At 36.6% G+C, this 24,635-nt stretch overlaps 5 protein-coding genes across 6 annotated transcripts; 2 read left to right on the plus strand and 3 right to left on the minus strand.

Moving 5' to 3' along the window:
- The first annotated feature begins 1,001 nt into the window (after positions 1-1,001).
- Positions 1,002-6,974, plus strand: LOC117635026 (diacylglycerol O-acyltransferase 1A). The gene is made up of 16 exons (XM_034369350.1): positions 1,002-2,037; positions 2,218-2,298; positions 2,396-2,469; positions 2,616-2,691; positions 2,776-2,843; positions 3,328-3,451; positions 3,684-3,782; positions 4,109-4,210; positions 4,303-4,439; positions 4,523-4,604; positions 4,726-4,746; positions 5,184-5,246; positions 5,368-5,415; positions 6,161-6,223; positions 6,335-6,388; positions 6,467-6,974. Exons 1-16 carry the CDS (start codon positions 1,597-1,599, stop codon positions 6,569-6,571), a joined length of 1,638 nt encoding a protein of 545 aa, XP_034225241.1. The 5' UTR covers positions 1,002-1,596; the 3' UTR covers positions 6,572-6,974.
- Positions 6,975-7,602: 628 nt separating this feature from the next.
- Positions 7,603-8,553, plus strand: LOC117634966. Its single transcript, XM_034369257.1, has one exon. The coding sequence runs from the start codon at positions 7,949-7,951 to the stop codon at positions 8,420-8,422; it is 474 nt and encodes a 157-aa protein (XP_034225148.1). The 5' UTR covers positions 7,603-7,948; the 3' UTR covers positions 8,423-8,553.
- Positions 8,554-10,245: 1,692 nt separating this feature from the next.
- On the minus strand, positions 10,246-14,149 carry LOC117633850 (casein kinase 1-like protein 1). Of its 2 annotated transcripts, XM_034367663.1 has the most exons (14): positions 13,627-14,149; positions 13,459-13,499; positions 12,917-12,986; positions 12,663-12,811; positions 12,480-12,575; positions 12,291-12,361; positions 12,068-12,129; positions 11,876-11,939; positions 11,712-11,796; positions 11,499-11,625; positions 11,308-11,390; positions 11,169-11,232; positions 10,738-10,880; positions 10,246-10,574 (listed from the first exon to the last, which is right to left on the minus strand). In XM_034367663.1, the coding sequence occupies exons 1-14, from the start codon at positions 13,700-13,702 to the stop codon at positions 10,293-10,295; spliced, it is 1,413 nt and encodes a 470-aa protein (XP_034223554.1). In that variant the 5' UTR covers positions 13,703-14,149; the 3' UTR covers positions 10,246-10,292. The 2 variants fall into 2 exon arrangements, with proteins under 2 accessions (XP_034223554.1, XP_034223552.1); XM_034367661.1 differs by having other exon boundaries at positions 12,480-12,811; positions 13,627-14,114.
- A 1,830-nt stretch (positions 14,150-15,979) lies between these two features.
- LOC117633851 (EPIDERMAL PATTERNING FACTOR-like protein 6) lies at positions 15,980-17,377 on the minus strand. Its single transcript, XM_034367664.1, has 3 exons — positions 16,626-17,377; positions 16,456-16,508; positions 15,980-16,377 (listed from the first exon to the last, which is right to left on the minus strand). The coding sequence occupies exons 1-3, from the start codon at positions 16,723-16,725 to the stop codon at positions 16,147-16,149; spliced, it is 384 nt and encodes a 127-aa protein (XP_034223555.1). The 5' UTR covers positions 16,726-17,377; the 3' UTR covers positions 15,980-16,146.
- A 3,410-nt stretch (positions 17,378-20,787) lies between these two features.
- LOC117633852 (IQ domain-containing protein IQM1) lies at positions 20,788-24,094 on the minus strand. The gene is made up of 8 exons (XM_034367665.1): positions 23,692-24,094; positions 22,852-23,401; positions 22,633-22,747; positions 22,469-22,534; positions 22,216-22,304; positions 22,027-22,114; positions 21,570-21,902; positions 20,788-21,458 (listed from the first exon to the last, which is right to left on the minus strand). Exons 2-8 carry the CDS (start codon positions 23,355-23,357, stop codon positions 21,006-21,008), a joined length of 1,650 nt encoding a protein of 549 aa, XP_034223556.1. The 5' UTR covers positions 23,358-23,401; positions 23,692-24,094; the 3' UTR covers positions 20,788-21,005.
- Positions 24,095-24,635: the final 541 nt, after the last annotated feature.

The raw sequence follows: 24,635 nt of genomic DNA on the forward strand, positions 1-24,635 counted from the left end.
AAACGCTAGTTTTGTAGAATTGTTGGCAACCGAAGCAACTTTCTCCAAATATCTTGTAGAGAGAGACACACAAGTTGCTATTGCCTTAATTAGGCATGATTTGAAGAATATGGTAAGATGTGGTACGGCCTTTTCATTTCTTATAGAAGGAAGAAAAGTGTCCCCGTTTCATGAGAAAAAAGGCCTTTTCTTAAGCTTGATGTCCTTTTTTTTTTACTCGTTTAAGTAAGCAACAAGACTGTTGGTGTGTCGGTCAGGTGGAGTCCATTAATTATTATTATAACAAAGATTCGTTGGCACCAAACTTTTCCCCCACACATGGAAACTTCTTGTGAGATGTGACACGTGGTCAGTGGTCACGGTTATATAACTAATATTGTGGAGTCAACAACATCCAATTTGATCCGGGTTAGCCTCTTCAATTAGAACTACTTCAACCGCGTTTTTGACTCTATAATAAATATTAAAACAACGTTTCACATGTACGGTACCTCACCCACCCTTTGTCCCTTTCCATCATAATCATTCTTTTCTTAGCGTCACGTTATTAAATATGTAATTACTATGCTTAATACACTACAGAATGGAATGAAATGCAATGCAACAACAAATTGAAACTCAAAAACGAGATTCTAACGTGAATTAAGTCATTTGATCACTTACAATTGAAGAGCTCGAATGTAGATTAGATAGTTTAGAATATAAAATGCTAGTCATACCACTACCTCTTTAATAGAGGTGAACTCCATTATTTTGGTGAGCTTCACCTTTAGAAAGGTGATACACAGTACATAAAGTGGTATATCTAACACTGCTCGTTTAGAATAATGTTTTTCTTTGAAAAAAAAAATGTATCCATTTGCATGGTGTAATCAGCAGTACGGGATAATAAAACAAAGTAGTTGACGTGTAAGATAAAAAAGAGTACCTCAAAATCAGCAGCTTATTTGATTGCTGATCTAATTATATTGGGTAAGTAAAATAAACATAGAATAATTAACATTTAATAATGTCTTAATTTGTGGATGTGGGGTAGCGGGAGGGAAGGAAGGAAGGACCGGGAAGCGGTTGGATTGGATGTGTATAGCTCCAGCGGACCAGGTCTGCCGCAGCGTCCTCTCTCCTCTGTAACAGCCTTACACGACGACACTGTTTTTTGTGAAACGCCATAACCAAAGTGCGGCTGCTTCCTCAATTTCTGTTGTCGTTTTTTTGGCTCACTCACTCCTACCGCCATCAACCTCACCCTTCCCTCCTCTGACATCATTACCATTACACCAGAAGAAAAAAATTCCCTCTCTCTCTCTCTTCCCTCTGTTTCTTTCTTAATTGTTTGTCGCTTTTTATATAAAACCGCTTGCCTTTCCCACTCATTCACCGCCACTTCTCGAAATTTCTTGCTCCGGGCTCTTCTCACCCTTCCTTTTCTCTTTATTCGGTTCAAATCTCTCTCCCTCTCTGCATGAACTTTCTGGACCCTCCAGCATCCTAAGCGAGCTCTCAAATTCACCTCTCTCTCTCTCTCTCTCTCTCACGTTTATATATAATATATAGATATATATACAAAGCTATCGTATATTGCGGTTCTTCCATTTCATGGCGATTTCAGATTCGCCTGAGAACATAGGCATCACAGGCGTCACAGGCGTCACAGGCACTAGCACGAGCCCTCTCACCGACTCGGATCTCACCCACACCCTCCGACGCAGGCCCGCCGCCGCCACAACCGTACCTAGAGATGTAGCCGATTCCGGCTCCAGGACCGACGAAGACGACAGTACGTTGAACGATTTGGTCAGAGACTCCGGCAGTGACGACTCGGTGACCGCCAAGATCTGCGAACCCGGCGATAACGTTCGTATTGGAGGCTCGGAAGCTTCTACGGATTCGGTCAATGCTGTCCAAGACAATAAAGGACTCGGCGAAAATGATCGAGGCGGCGATCCTTCGGCTGTGAAATTCGCGTATCGGCCTTCGGTTCCAGCTCATCGAAGAGTCAAAGAGAGCCCTCTCAGCTCTGATGCCATCTTCAGACAGGTATTTAGGCCTTATTTAGCTTAATGTCACTTCATTGTTAAAGACAATTTCTTTCGTTTCGCATGATGAAAATTCTTAGTAATGAAAAGGTATTTTGTTCGGAAACAAGTTCTGGTCTGTTAGCATTGAGTTGTGTGTGAGCGCGGTGCTAATTCCTAGTTTTACTTCTTTTTTGAGCAGAGCCATGCAGGTCTCTTCAACCTGTGTATAGTAGTGCTTGTTGCTGTAAACAGCAGGCTTATCATCGAGAATTTAATGAAGGTTTGCCATATGCCTGTATCCTTGTTGTTTTGATTAACTTCATGCCGTTTAGCGGAATTTTTTTTTTAGATGCCTTATGGTTTAATTATTGTTGCAGTATGGTTGGTTAATTAAAACTGGTTTTTGGTTTAGTTCAAGATCATTGCGAGATTGGCCCCTTCTTATGTGCTGGTAATTTTTCTATCGTTTTGCATTGGTTCCCTGTTTGGTTATAGAATTAATTAACTTTTAGTTCTCATGTTCAATTTTTGAGTATTTCAAATTATAGTTTGTGGCCACTTTATTCTGCTTTTTTTTTATTTCTCTTTCACTTGCAGCCTTACTCTTCCAATTTTCCCACTTGCCGCCTTTGTAGTTGAGAAGTTAGCCCTGCAAAAGTCTATATCTGAACCTGTGAGTAATTCATATGGTAATACTTCAAAATAGTACATTTTCACAAGTATATTTGCAATATTAAATTCTGGCCTGACATTGCAGGCTGTTGTTTCTCTTCATATGATCATTACCACAACTTCAATTTTGTATCCGGTTTTGGTGATTCTCAGGTTAGTGTGAACGTACTGATAAGTTTTTCTTTTTGCATCTATAGTTGAAACTGTTCGGCCATGGCTGATAGGAAGATTTGGGTTTGTTCTATCACTATTAAGAGAGGTTATCTTATACACACGGGAAAAGTGAGCATGCATAAGCAGGGATGTTTTGAGCCGTTGGATTGTTAAGATTTTAAATAAAACAATGACATTTAGTATTATGCATGCTCACTTTTCTCATGCTCATAAAAGAATCTCACTATTAGATGATCATTTCGTTGTTGCTTATAATATATGTTTTAGTGCTATTAATCTATTAGTGAACTTTCTGTAGATGGAAAAAGATATTGTGGTACTGTCTGAAAAATTGTCTCTTAATGTATAATGAGCTTCAATAGGAGAGGCTATTGTTGGATTTTATTGATGGGGTCTTTAGTTCTGGAATATGTGAATAGTAGTGAAATTGCTGTATTTAATTAGGTGATTTCAATTTCTGCAGGTGCGATTCTGCTGTTTTATCTGGTGTTACGTTGATGCTCTTTGCTTGCATCGTGTGGTTAAAGCTCGTTTCTTATGTGCATACAAACTATGACATGAGAGCACTTGGCAAATCAACTGAAAAGGTAGCAATGAGCTTATAAAAAATGTCCTTAGAAGGTTTTCAATTAATGAACAGTTTTTTCCTTTACCTTAACTTAATATAAGGATTGAAGAAAGTTATAAAAAAAAATCACTGATTCTCTCTTTCTTCCTTGATATTTTCCCACTTTAATAGATCTTTAATGTTCTTCAACACTTTCTTTTCTTGTGATAAATGATTGTTTTCTAATTCACGGAGTCCTTGTCTGATGTTAGGGGGATGCCGTGCCCAGTTCTTCAAATATGGATATCCCTCACAATATTAGCTTAAAAAGTTTGGCGTACTTCATGGTTGCTCCGACATTATGTTATCAGGTAATTACACTTTTTTCTCTTTCAGAGTTAAACTAGGTTTTTGTATTTGTCAATCCCTATTCAGAAAGTGGAATAATCATGTTCTGATGCTTTTGTCATTTTGTTTGCTTTTTATTTTTCTGGTTATAAAGATAAAAAGTAAAGTTATGGCATGTAACACAAACTAAACAAGTGTTTTTCTTGATTTATAAACTGTCATGCAGACGTGTAAGCTTCATGGTTGCTCCAACATAATAGCATGCAGCATTTTTCCAAATACAAGCTCTAATTTTGCTTTGATTTTATTTTCAACTCATGTATTTCCATATGGCTCATTGTTATTTCAGACTAGTTACCCTCGTACAGCAGGTGTTCGAAAGGGTTGGGTGTTTCGTCAACTTGTCAAGTTGATAATTTTTACTGGACTGATGGGATTTATAGTAGAACAAGTAAGTTTGAATTTTTTGTTTCAACTAGCTTTCTGTGCTCTTTTGTTTTCCTTTGATTATTGCGGAATTATGAGATTTGTATATTTCTGCAGTACATTAATCCTATTGTCAAGAATTCACAACATCCTTTGAAGGGGAACCTTTTATATGCAATAGAGAGGGTTTTGAAACTTTCTGTTCCCAATTTATACGTGTGGCTATGCATGTTCTATTGCTTTTTCCACCTCTGGTGCGTCCGTTGCTATGGTAAATTTACACTTTCAAATAATTTCATTGTTTAGCTTATGCTTACATGCAGTGTTGTAAATATAGGTTAAATATTCTTGCTGAGCTGCTTTGTTTTGGTGATCGAGAGTTCTATAAAGATTGGTGGAATGCAAAGACAGTTGAGGAGGTGCGTTTTATGTTCTATGAAACTTAGTCTTGGGTTACATTATTACAGCTCTTTGCTGAATTGAAAATTTTGACTATTTGCTTTTGTTGTATGGCTCTTCTGGTTTTGTGGCTGTCATCAGTATTGGAGAATGTGGAATATGGTATGTATGTTAACTCTAATTCAGTTGTTTCCTTACTTTTTTCCATATACATAATTACTACGAGAAATCATTTGTTTGGATCTACTGGTTGCCGATCTAAGATGGTAATAGGTTCCAAATTTTGGCTTCTATTTGATATTTAGGTTGCTCATGGGACTGTTGTCCATTTGGTTCTTGATGCATCCCAATTGCACTGTCATCAAAGTTGCCATGTAAAGATAGTTAAATAATATCTTAAAATCTTTTCTGTTGTTTAGTTTGTTTGCTAACATGATTCTATACTCACCTCCTTCTCTCCACGAGGTAGTTGAATATAGCGTAGACTTCATTTGTTGTGTGTATATATTGAATTTACTGGTGGCCTTGTGGTTCTCATTAGTCATTTATGCTAATCATATGCCTTAGTGAAAGTGTAATACTGATTGGGTTCATTTCAGCCTGTTCATAAATGGATGGTTCGCCATATCTATTTTCCATGCCTACGGCATGGAGTACCAAAGGTAACAAGTTTCTCTTTATTTTTATCTAAGTGATGTGTGATGGATCTGATTTGAACTTTCTTTTTAAAGAAAGCTCAAATTTAATTTGTTATTTGTTTATTTTTTGTTCCTTTCAATTCAGGGAGTTGCCATTGTAATCGCCTTCCTAGTATCTGCTGTATTTCATGAGGTATATTGCTTTGTTTCTGAGTTTATATTGTTATTTAGTTCTATCTCCCTCCTAATTGAATCTGTAGTCTAGAATGAGAAATAGCATTTTCTCTCTTTTTAAAGTGGGAGTGTTGGTGGAGATTGGGGTTCTGGAAACTGAGTCAGTATCATGATTTTATGGCGGATAATAGGACTTGAAACTGAAAGGATGGCTTTGAGCACTTTCATTAGAAAACTCATCGATCTTAGAAGCCAAGCAAGAGTTAGCTATTTAGACATACGTCATCCAGGAATGTGCACAGTTGGTAATTTACTTTTATATAGTAGTTGAGATCAAGCTCAATCTTAATAACCAGTCCTATAGTTTTATTGGGTGATAGTGATGATAAAACAGTCCCGAGTATGTTATAACAGCAAAATGAGCATACATAGTGAAGAATAAATCCTGATGTCAGGACATGGGTAGAAAACCTCTACATTCTTCCAAAATGAACCAAAATATTTGATTTGGGGCAAAGAGCAGAAAACTACATTCGATTCGAGTGCGAAAATGTATGATATACTAGACCCAGAGCTTCCCCATGGTTATCACCAATGCAAACTCCAACTGAAACATTATCTGAGGGTCAATCGGAATTGTTCCCCCTTCTGTTTTCTGTCTTGCTCATCTGTATAATGTTTGTGTTTTTTTACTACCTTCAAATCCCCTATATGTTCTCCGAATTACTTATACAGTCATGAATTATTGTTCAATTCAACTACAGCTGTGCATTGCTGTTCCTTGCCACATGTTCAAGTTGTGGGCTTTCATAGGAATTATGTTGCAGGTAAGAACATTTTAATTTCCCTGCTTTGAGTATGTTTGCACTCTGCATTGCAAAAATAAGAATGAGATGATTATTTTTAATTGTTTTTATTTTGTTGCATTTTTGTCGCAGGTACCGCTTGTCTTGATCACAAATTACCTGCAAGATAAATTCAGAAACTCGATGGTATGTCTGTTTAGCCTTTTTATTAATTCAATATTTGTCATATCATTATATTTCTTCTAATCTCTTTTTTGAAACCAGGTTGGAAATATGATCTTCTGGTTCATCTTTTGCATCCTTGGTCAGCCTATGTGTCTACTTCTATATTACCACGACTTGATGAATCGGAAAGGGAAAGCTGAATAAGATTTTGACTCCCCTATCTCAAGGTGTGGATCGAGTTGTTCTGGAAGCGACTTTCACTGCTCCCAGTGATTGATCATTTGTCAGTGTCGCTGCTTCCTTTGCAATGTTTTCATGATCCATACGTTTTTCATGTTACGCATATTTCTGGTTAATTCAGTTGATTTTATATAAACTTTTGAAATATCGTTATCAAACAGTGAGTAGCGCCACAACTGTATTACCTGATTTAGTTTTTCTGGTATATAATTAGATGGGAAATTTGTAAATGCTTCAGGTTCGATCAGGTTAGGCCTTCATTATCATCTTCCCCGTTTATCTCCTATAAAATATAGGTATGTTTTTGTTTCGATGTTACAACTAATTGTGGAGAAAGAAAAGTAAGAAAAGTATATAACGATTATCATCTTAAATGCCATTTTTATTGTAGCAATGTTCTCAAATAGCAAATGACTTCATTATATCATATCATCTCAGTAGGCTAATGTCACTTTTACTGTAACAATGTTCTCAAATAGCAAATTGTTGTTGCTAGTTGTTGCTAGAGCAATTTTATAGCAATGTTCTCAAATAGCAAATGACTCCATTATATTAATATCTTCTCAGTTGTTGCTAGAGTCATTCTATAGTGAGGGCCTTAGATGATGTCATATCTCTTAACCGTTGGATGATAAGGTTCTTAGATGAGGCCCTATCTCTTAATTGTTGGATCAAACTAACCAATTTAATCCAATGATCAAGAGATAAGGCTTCTTCTAAGGGCCTTAGATAAGGCTTCTTCTAAGGGCCTTAGATAAGGCTCTCATTATAGAATTCTACGTTGTTGTTACTGATATTATCTTCATATTCATAGCAAATAGTATCAATATTTTGTTGATATTATGAATTTGTTATAGTAATGGTACTAGTACTATTTACAAACAAAAATACTGTTGATAGATACCATAGTAAAGATAAATAACGTAATAAATATCAAAATTCAGTTAATATTGTGCGTTCACTATAGTAATAATGCTATTTAATAATTTTGCCACAGTATTTCTACACGTTATCGGACAGCATCGCAAAAATGCAGTGGGCCCAATTACAAAAATATACATTATCCTAAACTACTGAAATGCCTAAAGAAAAACACACTGCAAACTCCCATAAGGTCGCTGTCCTGAGTCACGAGATTCTCACGTGAACAGAAACACCTGGTAAACTCCACTGCAGAGAGTCCAGTGGTAGCCGCTCCGCATCCAATACAAAACTTTTTTTTTTTTTTTCTAAATATCACCGACGGATCAGAATCCTAGTCAGCGCCGAACGAAGTTAGAATGAAATAAATCATATGAGAATAACAATAAATATTATTAAATAAGCAATTGATCGGCGGACATGCCACGATCCCCCAAGAATATCTCATTTGACCAATTGACTGGAGCTTCAGAGACAGTGAGCTCAGATTTCCGTAAGTTCTCAGTGAAAGCAGCCATGGATGATTTCAGATCCAAATCATGCGGGCATGGAATGATGCAGATAGAGAGCTACTGCGGCAATGGCTCGGGGCCCACTTCCTCCGGCGGCATCAATGGAATGCAAGATCTCAGGTGTTACAGTGCCTCCTATGCGTCTTCAGTGCAGCCGCCGACCCAAACCCAGATGGGCAACAATGGCGATAGGTTCAAGAAGGGCAAGTCCACAAATGGGTCTGCTTCGAAAAGCTGGAGCTTTAATGATCCGGAGCTGCAGAGGAAGAAGAGGGTCGCTAGCTATAAGGTTTATACTGTGGAAGGCAAGCTCAAAGGCTCTCTCAGGAAGAGCTTCAGGTGGGTCAAGGAAACCTGCAACAGAGTGGTCTATGGGCGGTAAATGATTTTTCTGAATATATTATTATTTGGTGGTTTAATTTGTGTTGGTTTATTCTATAAAGTTAATTTAATGAGGTGGTAATATGTTTGTCGATGAATATATGTATATTTCTGGATGTTTCGTATCTGAAATTTTATCCATTTTTATTCAAAGCCTTGTTTGCTGGTTTCTGCTAAGAACATAAAAGTTGTCTCAAACCAAGCAAATATTGATGTGGTTATGGTGGAAATTATGACAATTATAAACTTCGAAGGATGAAATTTCATTACGAAAACTCACCCAAAAAGAGGATGGCACAAATACAACAATACAAGCAATTAGCATAGCTTTCTTGATAGGTTTTCTCATGACATCTTGGTTTCTCCGATTATGGTTTTGTTGGTTTGGACATGAATTGCATGATGCTACAGAATCTAGAAAAGTTTAGGACCTCAACCGGATTTTCGACATTGAAAAAGAAAGGGGCTGATTCTTACTAAAGCTATACTAGAGCGAGATTGTAAAAAAGGTCTCCTTTAGAGAGAGAGAGAGAGTGTGTGTGTGTGTGTTAGGCCTCGGGTCCTGTCTTGTGGCCAATTGCTTTTTTTTTTCCCTTCTTGTGTTTTGCTGTTTCAGTTTTCTTTCTTCTTTGCTGCCTTGTTAGGCTAGCTTATCCATCTCTCGTCTGTGTACCCACGCCTTGAGTGTGTTTTGGGGGAAATGGAAGAGGACAGTGGATGCTGGTTTTTCAACAAGCCTGGCTTTGGCTTGTCTGAGTCCCCGTTTGATAACCATTTCAAATTTAAATTTTAGTTTTCATTTATTTTGCTAGAGTATAGAGGAAAAAGAGGGAGAAGGGAAGTGAGAATGAGAGCGAAGATGAGATTGAGAGGGAAGATGAGAATGGAGGATGAGATGAATGAGTAATAAAAGTGAAAACAAAAACAAAAACATGAAATCTATTTGAAATTGTTTTCACTTTTGTTACTCTTCCCTCCCATCCTCCCCTCTCAATCTCATCCTCATCCTCACTCCCATTCTCACTTCAATTTTTCTCTATAATATAGCACAAAAAATAAAAACTAAAAATAAAAATGAAAATAATTACCAAAGGGGCCTGAGTATTTCACATTTCAATTTTGATAACAAGGCTGTTTTAAAAATAAATAAAAAATCATTAAATAAACAACAATATGATATGCACAAAAATATTTTTACAACGTGATAATGCACTTACAACAAAGTCGTGGGGTGAGCCACAACTTGGAATCGAACTTCTTGCAAACACTGATCGTCTTCGCTCGCATGCAAGTCGAACTTGAGATCTCCTTCAACTAAGTGGAAACAACTACGACCACTACCACTAGACTAAAGACATTCTAACTTGGAATAGAAGCGTAGAACTTTTGACTCCCTAAGCAAAGATGAGCCGCGGACCTTACCCAAGAAATAAGTTTCTTTACGGTTTACAAAGCAAAGATTAATACAATAGCTGGCTGTGGGAAAACAAAATGTGAAACAGCTAATTTGAGATATAACGCATCCTAGTTGCAGTTTTTGAAGAGTAAAAGAACATTATAAACTCGGACGTAAAAAAAATATCAACAAAAACGAAAAAAGCTACGACAGGCAAACAAGGGTACATTTTTCTTTAACAATTTTGTTATTTTACTTTTGGAAAAAGAAAATTTACATTGTTTATCACGCAAATAGATGGGCGTGTTAAAGCACAAGTTGAAGCAACAAACACTCAGCTCTCTTGCAGGGGTAACTGAGTTCAAACGAAATCGCCTCTCTCAGACTCACCTTTGATATATATTAAAACCACCTAAGCTGATGAAAGCAAAACAATCAAATTACGATTTACAGCAACCTGCAAAAGTCAGCATCTCTAATAATGAACCCTCTCCTCATTGTCTATATGCAGACCTTCAATGCCTTTAAGGGTTGTTTCATAGTTCCTGCTTTGAGAGGTATGTCTCCTACTGGGGTCCGATGACTCGACCGGTGAACTTCTTCGCCCACTCGAAATTCTGTGTGCTCCAGGACTAGCATCTGTTGTACGAGCGCGATAAGGATCAGACTCACTTCCACCAAATGCATCACGGCTGCTAGAAACAGCAACTCTCCTTGATGATCCAGCTGACCGGCCCAAGATATTGTTATTCAACATCTGCAAGGCCCAAGCATGCAGATAAGCTTTTCGACAGATGGCATTAAAAGCAAGTTTGTTTAACTGTCCCAGATTGATATATATATATATATATATATATATATATATATGGGCACGAGAGGGAAATCTTCAATTTATAAAAAATGCATTCCAAACTACTTACAAGAGTTTCTCTAGATAATGGAGCATCATTAGCAACTGGATTCTTCTGCTTCGAAAGGCTAATGGAATTGAGAGCTGGCCCAGGTATTCTCCGCCGAGAAGAATCCAATGAAGTTAAACCCGTTGGCCGCCCATCTTCCTCGCCTGCAAGGAAGTCCAAAAGCAAATGTTATGAACTCCAAAGCTTATGCAGGAGTCGGCTTCTATTTACAACTTTCAAAAGAAATCACACCAAACATTGGAAAACCATCAGCAATAAGTTTAACACTATATTAGTGAATAAAGGAACTCAATATATCTATAAAAGAACATGCCAAGGAAAGATTGCCTCTTAAAATAAGCAGACAGGAGAAATAAAAATTAAACATGCAATGGAATGAATGAGCCAATCTATAAGAATACTGTTTAAATTCAATAATGCTAAACAACTACCTGTCTGCCTGTCCACATTAGCAGCAGCATGGGGAATCCCAGAACTAGTTCCGGCACCAGGACCCTATATCAAACAAGACGTCAATACAAATGCATAAATGCTGATAAAAGACAAAGTAAAACATAACACAGAAATTACAAGAGCACGGGTTGGAGGAGTAGCCAGCTGTGATTGCTGATACTTCAAAATTGTCCAGTCAAACACATAATCAAACTGGAAACCTGTAACAAAATTCAAAGTGTAAAAATATGATATAAGCACACACGAAAATTATATTAATGTTTAAATGCACTCAGAAATGCTCATTGTAATGAAAGTAGAATTCAAACCTTCACGAATAAAGACATCGCGGAATATTTTTTTCAGATAAACATAGTCTGGCTTATCATCAAATCGTAATGAGCGACAATAATGGAAATATGAAGCAAACTCTGTCGGATAACTGCGACACAATGCCTGTGAAATCATTAAACTCTCCAGTCACGAGATGCGAGACATTAGGTCGAAATTGCATACGACCACAATATTCACAAACATCATACCTCAATTGAAGTAGAAACCTTCTTTTCACTAATTTTCTCATACTTCTGTTTCTTAGTTCCGGCTTTTAGTCCCTGCCAAGGAAGACTACATGCAAATAGAATTACTAAACAAAACATCAACAGATAGCACTGCAGTAAAATATAGGGTCTTCAGAAATAATCACCTTCCTCTAAGGAAGTACATAAGGACATAACCAAGAGATTCTAAATCATCCCTCCGGCTTTGCTCTATAAAGTGCCAAATAGCAAAAAAAGAGATTCTAAATCAATGTTATAAACCAGATATACACTTAATTGGAACAACAACAATACATTAGAAGGAACACCAAAGGAAAAACAATACGACTAAAACATACCAATGCCAAGGTGAGTGTTCATGCTTGCATATCTTGCAGTTCCAGTCAAATTCTTGTTTTCTCTGCAGCAATCAAAACCATGCACAATGAAATTTGACTGGTGAAGTTACTATATAACTGCATATCTCGCAGTTCCAATCAAATTCTTGTTTTTCTTATGCCAAATTATCTGGCATCATATTTGAAGACCATATTAGGAAACACAAACTAGCATCATCCTCACCTGTAAGGAATATGCTGACGGGTTGTACTATCTCTGTATTTCTTAGCCAGACCAAAGTCAATCATGTATACCTACATATAAGGGAAAATTACCATATCAAGATGAACTCCTTAGCATATGAAATAAGCGCACCAAAACACATGCATGCAAAAACCAACATAAGCATGTTAAAAAAACTAGAGCAAAAACCTGGTTTGCACGCCTTCCCAAGCCCATAAGAAAATTGTCGGGCTTGATATCTCGATGTAGAAATGACTTAGCATGAACAAATTCAACACGACTGATCTGAAATAAATGTGAAGCATGGCAAAAGTCAACATTTCCCAACAAGTATATAAACCAATACGATGACATGCATAAAGTCACACCTACCATTTGATCTGCAAGCATAAGAACTGTCTTCAGTGAAAGTTTCCTACTACAGAAGTTAAACAAATCTTCAAGACTAGGGCCCAGCAAATCCATTACCAAAACGTTATAATCTCCTTCAACTCCAAACCACCTTACATTTGGAATCCCAGCTGCAAGAACCAAATTTAGAAAACAGTAAGAACTAGCAATAAAAAATTCAAAAACCTGTAGAATTAAACTACTGTTCAAGTGTGAAAGTCAGGAGTTTCCATTACTTCCTCCTTGTAGTATCCTGTATAACTTGGATTCATACAGCAACTGCGGATGTTTTGTCTTGACATTTTCCTACGTATAATAAACAGCACAACCATTAGCTTCATACTCCCACAAGAGCTATCCATCACACTAAAGTGCTAATAACACTCTAAAAACAAACTTCACCACAACCACCAAACTTCAAGCCCTCACAATTAAAAGTAAATGCAATTTCAAGATATTAATCTATCAATCAAACCAATATATATCGCACTGTAACTCGGCCTAGAACAAGGAATACCAAGAGGAGCATGCTTCTAGCAGTATTAGGATCAACATTAGCAGAAATTGATCTAAGCATTAGTTGATCCAAAAACCTTTGGTTCATTGGCATTACTAACTCAAAGAGAAGGCTGAAGCATTTTTATCAGAGCATGAACTTAAAAACCATTATTATAGATTTAACTTAATCTAAAACATAACTACAAGAAAGCCAATGGGCATTAAAAAAAATAAAAATAAAAATAAAAATTTGAAGCTGAATTGGAAGAACAAAACTCACAAGCTTAATCGCAACCTCTTCGTTTGTCTGAATATTTGTACCTGCACATACAAATCCATCACCAATCACACACTAAACGACCAAAACAATACAAATCCGCAATTTAGCAGCTAATCACATATATAAATAAACAAATAGAGACAATAAGATGAAGAAAAAGGAACAAACCGAGATAGATCTCTCCGAAGGAGCCGCTGCCGATCTTCCGGCCGAGCCGAAACTTATTCCCAACACGAGGCTCCATTTTTCACAGCCCAAATAAATCGAAACCCTAACCCTAGAAATACAAAACTAAAAATCGAAAAATAAAATAAAATAAAATAAAAATTGAAGATCCTAAAAGACGAACAGCACCCAGGTGGTGAAGCATGAGCAGAACACAGTTGGCCGACTCAACCGCAACGACATCGGATTGTCATCCAATAAAAAGCAAAATATTGCAAGCAAACAAATTTGTACGGACAGCAATGCACTGGGGCCTGTGTGGGTTCTTTCTTGTTGGAGATCTAGGGTTAGGATTTTTCTTTTTCCTCTTTATTTTTGTTTATTTTTTAATTCCATTTTGTTTAATTGTTTTTGGGTTAAAAGCGCTTTTGGATTAAATTACAGATAGAGAACGGCAAAAGCAAAAGCGGGTTTCCTACCCTCTCTTCCTCCTTTTGCTTTTGATTCACTTGGAAGCTAAAGTTCGGTAGATAGAAAATGTCTTTTTCGTTTTCTTTATTTTTATTTTTATTTTTGGCCTGTCGACATGCTTTGTCTCCCACGCTTGGTATTCGCGCGTGACGGAGGCTGTCGGATGGGATTGATGTCACGTGACTTTTTTTTTTCTACAGAGGCAGAGCGTGCCTGACACGTGGTCCAACTGGGTTTGATTTGAGTCGGATCTTTTTAATTTTCAAAGAGCGTGACCCATGAAAAACGTGAGACCCACTCCACCCCACCCGACTTGGTGGTAGGTCTCTTCTTACATACTTTTCCTTTTCTTTTTCTTTTTTTACAATATATTTATTTATTTTTGCTAAGAAATTAAACATGTATATTTTCTACTTTAAATTCCTATTTTTGAAATACAAGAGAAATATAAACAAGTACATTTTATATAGAAATTAAATGAATTCTACTTTAAATTCCTATTCTTGCAAAGTAGGAATTTTAATTGTCAAATTTCCTAAACAAGTACATTTCAGATGGAAATTAAATTAGGTCAGAGTTTATTATACTAGATGTAGTTGAGTTGGCACTGAACACTAGAATCAATTGAAAAATCTGAGTCATCAGTGAAATCCTGCTGAAATCACAGCAGGGTTGATTTAAAAGTGCAATTCAAGCACCTATTAAATGCCATTTAAATCTTCATTTCCCAACTCCATATATCTAACTTGATTTTTCTGTGCAATTTAAGTTTGACAATTAAATGCCTTTTTAGGATACTTAATTTAATTGCCTTCTGTTTTTGCTCGAATGGCAAAAGCTTAAGCAAGGACAGGGTAAAGGACTCACTAGTATAGTGGTTTGGAGTAATTGCTTTTCTCAGAAAATGTCCTGAATTTGACTCTTAGCATCCGTTTAGTATGTGTCAGTTTACCATAGGAAAGATCCTTAAAAAAATAAAACTAGCCCATTGACACACGCTCACACATCTGCCAATTAGTTTTCCTTTTTATTTTTTATTTTTTATTTTTTATTTTATTTTTAGTATTAAAGAAAAGATAGCATGGGTAATTATGTTCTATAAAAGTAGGACTTATTATCTGATTTTGTTTTTAATTTTAATTTTTTAATATAAAAATATGAATTTACCATATCATCATCATTTAATTAATCATTTCAATTCTTAATGTTTGAATTAACCAAAGGTATTTTCTGGTATTTTGAATGTTTTACTATTTTTTACTTTTTGTTTTATATATATAAAAGATAAAAAGAGTGACCGTATTTTTTGGATCTCAATTATTCTAGCAACTTCTTTTTTCCTGCACTGTGAAACAGTGGATAGAAGTCAAAAACTGTATCTAGGCTTTTAGCTGCAAAAGCTTTAACCACCCTACAACACATAAGCTAGTCATTGACACTGCCACCTCACCTAAACATGCCGAGATCATGGCGCTTCATTTTGGGATGAAATTTGTTCGGGATGCTGATTTTCCTTCTATTCTAATTGAGTCTGATTTACATGGAGTGGTAAATGATGTAAAGAAAGATGAGGAAGAGTCGTGGGCATCAGACGGGTATCTTATTGATGATATTAAGAGGAGCCTGCAACACTTTGAAGATATTACTATCTCTTTTAGTCCAAGAGGGTGCAACCAAGTAGCTCATTTTCTAGCAAGACATGCACTTAATTGTAATATTATGGTAACTTGGATTGAAGAGGTTCCCTTCTGACTGGAATCAATTGTAAAAGATGACATTGTTGTATCCTCTTAATTGTTATCAATGAGTTGACATTATTGTATCCTCTTAATTGTTATCAATGAGTTCTTTCGCTTAAAAAAAAAAACACATAAGCTAGTCACAGTTCAGGGGAACAAACAAAAGAATTAAAAATGAATTGGATCAGTTTATACATGGCAATGGCATGCTGCCTCGCTAGAGTTTGGAAACTAACTGATGGAAGCTATCTGCTATAACCTATCTTGATGATCAAGTTGTCTCTGAAGTTTGAACTTGAAAAAACTGAACCATTTATGGGTTGAAGAAAGTAGAGCCACACTTGCATTTCCATCCTTCAGGCTCATAATTTGCATATTGAAGTCCAATTTGGTCTGTGGTTGTGGGTATCTGAACTGGAAAACATGGCACACAGCCTTGACATTTGTGCTCACAATTTGGTGGTCTTGAGCCAAGCCTGCTCAGCCCTCTATACTTCCCTTCATTTTCATCATCTCCCGGAAGTCCTTCAATGCCTTCAACTCCCTACAAAAAAACAAACAAACACTTACGCATTATAGCATAAGAAATTCAAAACCCAGATAGGGAGAGCCCGAGATGTACCTGTTTTGGGTCAAAGGTTGCATCTTGGGGATGTGGGTTTTGGTCTTGATCAGCTATGTATAGAAACTAATTAGCAACATGGTATAGTGGATATAATAAAAAAACATTTGGACTCAAGTAGATATTACTATAAAAGAATGAAAGGTCAAAAAAATGAGGTTTTAGCTAACCTTGTTGATGAGCGAAGTCAGAGGATGTAAAAGGTCTGCTTGTTACACAAACCCAACTCAGAAGACTGGCCACTAGAATTAGGCATGCCCTTTTCTTCATTTTGTTGGAGTCCAAATGGCAATGATGATGATGATGATGATGATGATGATGGAGATGAACTTTTATTGTGGGGGACAAATTGCAATGAAAGAAGAATATATATATATATATATATATATAGAGAGAGAGAGAGAGAGAGAGAGAGAGAGAGAGAGAGAGAGAGAGAGATGCAGACTTGAAAACTGGTGGATAAAGTCACTGAAGAACAAACCAACCACAAATGCCTCTGAGGAGGCTCAGCTCATCCCTATTGGAGACAGAAAATACAATTTTCTTAATATCTCTGGTTCTTCTGTGCCTGTTGTTCTGAGGAGAAATCTTTTTGGCCACAGAGAGGTGATTCTGCCCTCTTGTCAAACAGAATAGTTGTATTGGTGGTACCAACAAACCAAATGACATGGAGAGATTGGAATTGGAATTTGAAATGCTCTTCCTTTTTGACAACTCAATCAATCCTAAAGTCTGATCAATCAAGGCAAAATTTATAACTGTGAAAACTGTCTGATTTATCTGAACTTTCCCGTTTGAACGTTCATAGTCTATCAACTGCAACCGCCCCTTATCAAAGCTTCGACTGCAGAGCCTCTTACTCTCTGAGTCACTTTGATAAACTTATTAAAGGTCAAGTCTTTTTTGGACAGTTTCACTTCAATGATACTTTCCTACTCCAACTATGCTTTTTAGAGCCATGAATTAAATTGGCTTATGGTAAATTGGCAAATAGTGCTTGTACCGAATGAAAGATGCCAATAAAACTTCTGCTTTTGTGAATAATACCTGACCTGAGGCACCAATAAGATGTTCACCGATTCAATTTTGCCGACTAAAAGGTAATTATTATTAGTTCTTGGGGTCAATTTCAAACTCACAGTCAATCTGGCTGTGCCCTCTAAAAGTCCGAGTCAAACAGATGACTTGTCTTGTGTGTTGGGATTGATGTTTGGTTCCTGTAATTATATAAACACTATTTTGCTATTCTCAATCAATCATAAATTGTTATGTGAAAAAGTTATCACGCATAATGTGTCGTAATTAATCGAAAATAACAAAATAATGATATCTCATCTCACACAAGTGTTTCTCATAAAGCAAGGGCTTGCTGCTTCACATCATAATCTCTTTTATCATTTCTGGTTATGTTTTGCAGTTAATGAGCTTTTAATTTAGTCACTAAAATTTGACTGAATCTGAAAACTTGTAATTAATTTAAGGTGGTAAAAGCATTTTCTCATTGTCATTTCTGTTTCAAGTTTCAAATGCTACTTTTTTTTCTGGTTATCAGACAGAACCAACACAGAGACAGCAGGGGCCTCTCTGCTGTACTCTGCATGAGCCCCCACTGCCCCCCTACAGCAGGTAGAGACTGCATGACATAATGACACGTGGTGATTAAATTGGTTGCAGATTGCATTCCTTGCAATGCAAGTTGGCACAAATGTACAATTTGTCTGTAAATTTGTCCCTTAGCAGTGGTAGGTAACATGGTGTTATAATGAGGCCGTACACAGAGTCTTACCGCAAAACCCAGAGCTAGAGAGAGAGAGAGATGGGCTAGCCTTCTACCAGTCTATCAGTCTATGACTAAGAGGAGGAGGCTCTAAAATTTGAGCAAGTTTAGCTTCACTAAAACAAGATTATAATTATTATTAACAGCAAAGTTAGTGTTTTTTTGACCAAACTAACACAGATAATAATCCAAATAGACAAATTGTATGTGTTTCCTTTCCTCCTTTGTGTCTGTTTTTGGAGTGTGTCAGCGATGATGTTTGATTGAGTTGAGTGACTTGATCACTCGGTTTGTGTTGTCTCTCTCTCTACTCGGACGGAAGTGTAATATGTGATAAATATATAAAATTATAAAATGATTATATATTGCTAAAAAGTCTCTCTTTTTTTTTTTTTTTCCCATAAACAAATACAATATTATTTTGTGGGTACGTATTTATTCAAGTATTTGGATATTCTTTGGAGTCAAAATCAGCAACAAAAATAGTGTCAAACAAGAATTAGAAATTATGATATTTCATTCAGCTGTGTCAGCTTCCCAGTATACAATAAATAAATAAAGTTTTTTACCACAAAACGTTCTTAAGGTCTATAAAACTATTAGATTGCATTCTAAGTTTTTTTTTTTTTTGTCACTTATGATCCTCAAGGTTAAAATGTGAAATCACAAATGGTCCATGCCGTTAGGTTCCGTTAAAAACTCCATTAGTTTGCTAACGTGGCATACATATATATATATCACAAAACATCCATTAGGTTCACACACATATCATAAATTGTCCCTACAAATTTTATTTTATTTTTTAAATTTAAAATTCATAAAATTTTGGTTTTCTTTTTAAAATTATTTATAAATGAAAAAATCATTTATAGAAGGATTTTAATCTTGAGGACCATTTATGAACCATAAACCCTTAGTTTTTTTCATTTTTAAATTTTATAAATTTTAAATTATTTTTTAAAAACTCCATTAGTTTGTTAATGTGCGATATATATGGAGCCCACATCTACAATAATATAGAGTCACATGTATTTAAAATATAATATACATTTTAAAATAATTTAAATTCATAAAATTTTAAAAAGAAAACAAAAATTTTATGAATTTTAAATTTAAAAAAATTAAAAACTTTCGTAATGACCATTTGTGATAGGTGCGTGAACCTCAGGGATGTTTTGTGATATATATATATATGCCACGTCAGCAAACTAACGGAGTTTTTGACGGAACCTAACAGTATGGACCATTTGTGATCTTGCATACTAACCTTGAGGACCACGAATGACACAAAAAAACATTAAGGATGCAATCTGATAGTTTCGTAAACCTTATGGACGTTTTGTGATAATAAGTCAAACTATCAGATTGCATCTTTAAAATTTCTTTGTATCACTCATGGTCCCTAACGTTAATATGGGTGTTCTTAAATAGTCTATTTGTTAAAAAAACTGTTAATCCAGAAATATAATCGTCAAATCAATCCACACTTGGGAACTCAGAGGATGTTAGATAGGTTGGGAAGATCTTGCCACTTTCCAAATTATTTGGAGTGAACGATGAACAGATAGAATGAACTACGAACTGAAATAAAGCTATTGCAGACTCGAAGCAAAACATTTACCAAAAAGAAGCAAAAATAATCAGCCTCGGCTCTGCATCATAGCTTTGGGTTTCAATCCTTCCATGCAGTTAGTTACCTATCTCTACACCAATTTGATTTCCACGAGTCAAAGACTAATCGGTTAAAGTTGCCCCATTGCAGCTTTGTTAATGCAGCGAAAGCTGGACCCGGAAATTTGAGGCTCATATTTACACCTGAGATAGAGAATGTTCAGAATCTTCCTTACCCCTGACTTCTTGTCTTCTCCTCTGTGAATGCTGATGCTCCGACCATTCAACCCCTCCCCCTCCCCCTCCCGATACTTCACATATGATCCAAACCACTCATACATCCAAAGCTACCTCCTGCCAGTTTCACCATAACTTAAAACTTCCACCATCTCGTCACTAAAAACTAACTGCAATCCTCCATTAGTTAACAAGGAAGGATCAACAGTAGCTACCAGCATTTATATGGATTTAGCTAATTCCTTTTTGCAATTATTTGAAACCAAATTTACCAAGCTTTTACAAGATCCAGCAACCAAAAAATATCAATAACAAAAGACGCTAATATTTCAATCTCTATTCCTCCTTGAAGTTGCTCAACAGGTTGATGATGGATTACACTCGACATATATAATTAGAGTTAACATTGAAGTCAGTGTGCATAGTATGGTGAAGAGGTCAAAAAGGATTGATTTGACGATTATATCTCCGAATTTATCATTTTTTTTATAGATGGACTATTTAAGAGCATCCATATTAATGTTAGGGACCATGAGTGATACAAAAAAACTTTAAGAATGTAATATGATAGTTTCGCAAAAGTCAAAGACGTTTTATGATAAAAAGCCAATAAAGAATGAATTAAACCCGACCCAAAAATACATGGGCCAAAATCGGGTTGAGGAAAAAACAACCATTTGGCTGACTTAGGGCATGTACAAAAAATATTAAATCATAACCTAGAATAATATAAAACTTATGAAAGAATCAAAGGAAGGAGAAAAAAAATTTGGGTTAGACCCCTTAAACCCCTCCTTATTGGGCTAGCAAAGTTACCCGTCATTTTGGGCACAAGAAGTGCTCCCTAGGTAAAGCTTTTTTGGCCCATTATTATACTGCGACTATCTAACCCAAGCCCGGGAGCCAAACACGTCCGTCAACCACCTTAGCTGGCTGCTGGAATTTGGGTTCTTGGGCTGGGGAGGCCCATATATGCAAGTCTTGGCGAGAGCCGGACCTTTGGGCTGGGCCTTGGAGAAGGAATTGGGCCATAATGTCCCAACATTCCGGGAGTGACCCGGGGCGATAGGTTGACTTGTTCCAACGCTCTGGATTGTAGCTCTGCTGGGTAGTCCCGGACACACCCAATTCTGGGTCCAGTTCCTGAAGTCCATTTGCATGATAAGCGTTTGCCCAAGTCAAACACTGGTGGTTTGGCATTGGCACCCAAAACGTTCTTAGTTTCCTCTTGAACGGTTGTGATTGTGGTTTTCTTTGTGATATCATCTGAACTAGTTGTCTTTCCACCGTCTGATTCTGTTGATTTGAATGATTCAAGCTTTGTTGGTTCCCCATCAGTGATCTTCATTGAAGGATAGTCATCATCAATTGCACACCTCTGTGGAAAACCAATAAAAGATCATTAGAAAATTGACCCCAAAAATGTTATATGAGATTAGCTAGACATGTAAAACATGAACAAATAAATAAAAAATAGTAATTTAATTACCTTAACATTGGAGAGATCTACATGATTTTCTTCTAGGAAGCTGATGAATTCCATGAAGTTTTCTTCTGTTGGGTGATAATGACCACTGTATGGCCAAATAGCCTCAAGAATCCCATCATGGGCAACCAATCTTCCAGCTGCTGTGGTGGCTCCTCCTGCTAGAAAACTGGAGTGTTGAAACTGGCCCTTCTTCTTCTGCCCCACATACAAGGACCTTGTTGTGCTCAGCACAAATATCCATTTGGAACCTCCAATGGTGTTCACAAGCACCCCACTTTGCCTGTATAAAAGCTTCCCATTTTCCACCACTACTTCATATGCTTCTCTCTCTATCTGAAATTTTGCCAACACAAAGGTAACACAATCAGATATCAAAACCATTTGCTTATTTTTTATCCACAACCAATACAAAATTAAGTTAGCTGTAAATTAAATTAGGATATGGTTTAGAACTTACTGGTCCGAGATACTTGATGCATTGTCGGTGTAGAACTGGCCTGGGACATTTCTCCACATTTATTTCTTTACCGTCTCCGCAATCCAGCCTGCATTATGCAAATTGATCAGTAAGTGGCAATGAAATCATATCAGAAGAAAGTTTGAAGACAATCAACAATTTTATTTATTAAAAAAACAAACTACTTACCAGTAGAAGAAAGGCTGACTGCTCTCACTTTCAAACCAGATATCATAGTAAAAATGTAAATTGTGTCCATACCGATGTCGTGGATCAATCTGCAGAAAACATCAAGAAATAAACAGATTGATGTTAGACCAATGCTTTACATGAACTAGTTTTGTGAACAATGGTTTACAAGGAACATGAAGTTTCCAATGAAATGTCTAGTCTTATAACAGAGGCCAAAGTAAGGACATGAATATAGGGATGGAGAACTAACAGCTTCAAGCCAGTGTTGAAGAGCCAACTTTTGTGCCTTCTCATCCTTGGACAAACCCTTTCCAACCTGCAATAATTACATGGTAAATATTAATATCCAAATGAATATCCAATTAGGAAAATGAGCAAGAGATAAACAGAAAGTTTAAGAAGTAGAAAACAAACCTTGGCTGCTCTTGTCCTAGCCCTTGCCCACCGGGAAACAGCAGTTTCCGGTTTCTCAACATTGAAGAATGACACAGAACTCCGCTTGAGAGCTGCAAAATCTAATGCCTTCCACCTAAAGTATTTGAAATAACCAAATTAATCAAACCATTTAATATAAAATAAAAAAAACTGAAATCAAACAAAATTTCATTGGCAAGAAATTACTAGGAGACTCACCATAGCTCCTCAACCACCACAGCACAATCTGCCAGGTTTCTTCGAGTTCGATAACTCTTGTAAACCTTTTGAAGCTTAACTGCTGCAGCATCAAGCTCACTAACGGGCCTTGGTGAAAAGAAAACCGGGTTTTCAGGCACAGCAAGTGCAGGCATTGGTTTATGCTTCAAATCATTTTTGCCTTTACAAACATCTGTGGCCATTTCCTGCCTGTCTTGAACAAGACCCTTGAACGAAAGATTTCTGTCAAGTGTTACATTTTCAGGCTTGTAATCCCTCAAACGAGTTGAATTGTTGGTCCCCAATTCGTTAGAACTATTCGAAACAATGGTGGTTTCTGGTTCTGTTTTCTTGAAGCTATCTGTTTTCTTAAAGCTATGTGTTCTCAATATCACATGAGCACCTCCATCTCTGGGGCTGAGCCTGATGTTGTATGTCAAATCAAAGAAACTATGCTTTACAATCTCCTCCCAGGCTGACGAAAGTAATGAGAGGGATAGCCCCATAGAATTGCTGAAGAAGGCTTCGAGTCTAAAGAGGCAAATTTTACCTGCTCAATATGATCACAAAATAGGTATTATTAGTATACTAAAGATTAGATTGTAAGAAGAACTCGAAAAAAAAAAAAAGCTCAAGCCCTCATGAACATGCCAATGTTCTGATTCTTTGATTTGAAGACACAGTAAATTTAAGGTGGTCCCTTTCAAATGAACAACTTTTCTGAAAAAACTAAGAACTGAAACAGAGGGAAGCTGCTTAACCATCAAAATCCCAAAACACTTGGATTGAAACAAACCTACAAATTGGGTAACAGAATTGGGAGATGAATCAATATCTTACCTGAAATGGGATTGTTCAGAATGTCCTAAAAAGGGTTGTGTTTGAATTCAGAGAGCAAATCCTCACAAGTAATGAGATTATGAGTCTTGACTGCTTAGCTCTCCTCACTTATATATAGCTCAAAAAACCAAAAACTAATCCCACTAGTCCTTCGTATACGTGTCAAGAATATGGAAGAGGAAAATGGGAAGATGGAAAATATGAAGTCTTTGAATTCTTGAGAAATCAACGGATGATGGTTGCTTTAGAATTGGAAGACAGAATGGTGGGTGTGTGTGATTCAACGTTTTGAGTTTTCTTTGGTTCAAATCCCACGAGTGCTTTGAATTTGATGGATTCAAAGCTTGAGAAACTAAAAAACTGCCTTCTCTGTCTTGTGGATGTGAACGTGCCCCTTTATAAAAGGTTGTGTGTTTCCTAACATACAAAACATGGATTTTTTTTGGGGGGGGAGAGAGAGAGAGAGAGATTAGGCGGTCAAAAAAAGTAAGCTTTGCCAGTTTCCATGAAAAAACTCAGAATTGCTTTTTAACTTAAACAAAACTGGGATTTTGGGTCCATCAGACAAAAAGAAAAGAAAAAGAAAAACTGGGATTTTGTGTGCTTGTTCAATCTCACCAGTCAACAGCCCTACAAGTCAGGGCCTCTCTCATTCATGGCTTTGGTCATGGTAGACGCGCAGAGTCATAAGCATTTGTTGCTTACTCTGTTGCTGTCACTGCGTCTATTTTCTTTATGTCCTTCCTTTACGGTCTGGCCAAGTTACCATAATGCCCTCTTCAAATTTCCACCGTATATGATAGTTTTCCATTTTGTTTTGGGTGGCCAAGCCTTCAAATTTGATGTGTTTGTGGTCAGAGTGACATTGTTTTGTGATTAATCGTTAACGTTTAGGGCTTCCAAAGATTATTTAAATGAAATGTTTTGAGTATACACATTGTTTT

The sequence above is a fragment of the Prunus dulcis genome, chromosome 7, assembly GCF_902201215.1.
Source record: "Prunus dulcis chromosome 7, ALMONDv2, whole genome shotgun sequence".
Taxonomy (NCBI): Eukaryota; Viridiplantae; Streptophyta; class Magnoliopsida; order Rosales; family Rosaceae; genus Prunus; species Prunus dulcis.